We start from the raw sequence: 1431 nt of genomic DNA on the forward strand, positions 1-1431 counted from the left end.
TGCCCCTCTCCTGGGGAAGCCCAGCTGGGTCCGTGAGCTGCAGTGCTGCCCAGTGATAGATTTATTCCTGGAAATTGCTTATAATCTGCATTTGCAGGAAATAACGCTTTAATTTGCAGTTGTATTGGGTTGCCCAGGAGGAGGCATTGCTCAGCAAGCAGTTTCTTTCTTTACCTCATGTGGGAGAGCAGGGCTCTGCCCGGCCTGGCAGCATGGGCACCGTGGCTCCCTCAGCACTTGTGCCTGCGGCAAGCAGCCCCTTCCCACCCCCTCCTCCGGGTGCCATAGGAAGGTGACGTTTCTTTCTGCTTTTCCACCCAGGCTGTGTACCGGTGTCCTGACCAGGTGTGGCACGTGGAGCTGCTGCCCCAGCCCCGGCAGCTCTACATCCTCTGTGCCCACAGCGGTATTTACTGCGTCTCCCTGGAGCAGCAGAGCAGGTGAGCTGGCCGCCACCCCCAGGGGCATGAGCCAGCCCTGTGCTGTTAGCCTTGGAGTCCCGGGGCTCCTTCTTGCGGCTGGGTGACGCGTTGGGCTTCCACCACTGCCCTCTCCCTGCCCGTCCTCCCGCAGGCATGGGGAGCGTTACGCGGTTTGAAGCTCTGGCTCTCTCCAAATGGCCACTCTTGCAGCAGATGCTAAAAGCTGGGCTGCGGGGAGCTTGTTTCTGAGGGCCGGGGTTAGAGGCAGCCAAGGGAAGAGCTGGCTTCACCCCACGGCTTGGCTGAGAGCTCTTCCCTGTTTGCTTGAAGGTTAATGGAGCAGACGGATAGCGACGGCCAAGAAGGCAATTGCCCTTCCGGCGTCTTCCCTGTGGACTCGGACGCCTGCATCTTCCCAGACTCCAGCCTGTGCATGTTCACTCTGCTCAACAGCTTCGTCATCACCTTGTCCCAGGCTCACGGCAAATGGTGGATGAAACTGCACGAGCTTCCGCGCCCCGAGCAGGAGAGTCCCCCGTACCGGCAGGTCAGCGAGGTGGGCTTCTGCCCCGGCCCCCAGCCTGGGGACGAGGGGGACAGCCCGCCGTCCCGCTTCCTGCCTGTCCTGTGCTGCGCCTCCTCCCCAGGCACCGTGGGGTCCGGGGAGGGGCTGTGGTGCTCAGGGGGATTCGTGCTGGAAGAGCCCCTCTTCAGCCTGCTCTTTGGGATCGACGCTGCCATGCTGGAGTCTCCTATGATCCTCTGCGGCTTCCCAGACGGACAGCTCTGCTCCGTGCCGCTGAAGGCCCTCAGCTCTTCGCCGGCTGTCGATGGCTGCCACGACGTTTCGAACCAAGATCCCCCCATAAAGATTCTCCATCATTTGGAAGAGCCCATTGTCTTCATCGGGGCCTTGAGAACGGAGCAGAGGGTGGTGGAGGATGCTGAGGACGAACAGCTCTTTGGAGACACTGGCTGTGGTTGCGTTGGTGGCGTGGGGGCCTCCGGG

At 61.6% G+C, this 1431-nt stretch overlaps 1 protein-coding gene across 1 annotated transcript in view; it reads left to right on the forward strand.

Moving 5' to 3' along the window:
* Positions 1–321: 321 nt before the first annotated feature.
* LOC104618893 (Fanconi anemia-associated protein of 100 kDa-like) overlaps positions 322–1431 on the forward strand; it is a gene marked incomplete at both ends in the record, with an annotated part of 1983 nt that continues 873 nt past the window's right edge. The window contains 2 exons of the mRNA XM_010284614.1: positions 322–440; positions 753–1379. Of these exons, the coding sequence (XP_010282916.1) occupies positions 322–440; positions 753–1379 (746 nt within the window). The remainder of the gene's footprint in view (positions 441–752; positions 1380–1431) is intronic.

This window comes from Phaethon lepturus, unplaced genomic scaffold (genome assembly GCF_000687285.1).
Source record: "Phaethon lepturus isolate BGI_N335 unplaced genomic scaffold, ASM68728v1 scaffold26053, whole genome shotgun sequence".
NCBI lineage: Eukaryota > Metazoa > Chordata > Aves > Phaethontiformes > Phaethontidae > Phaethon > Phaethon lepturus.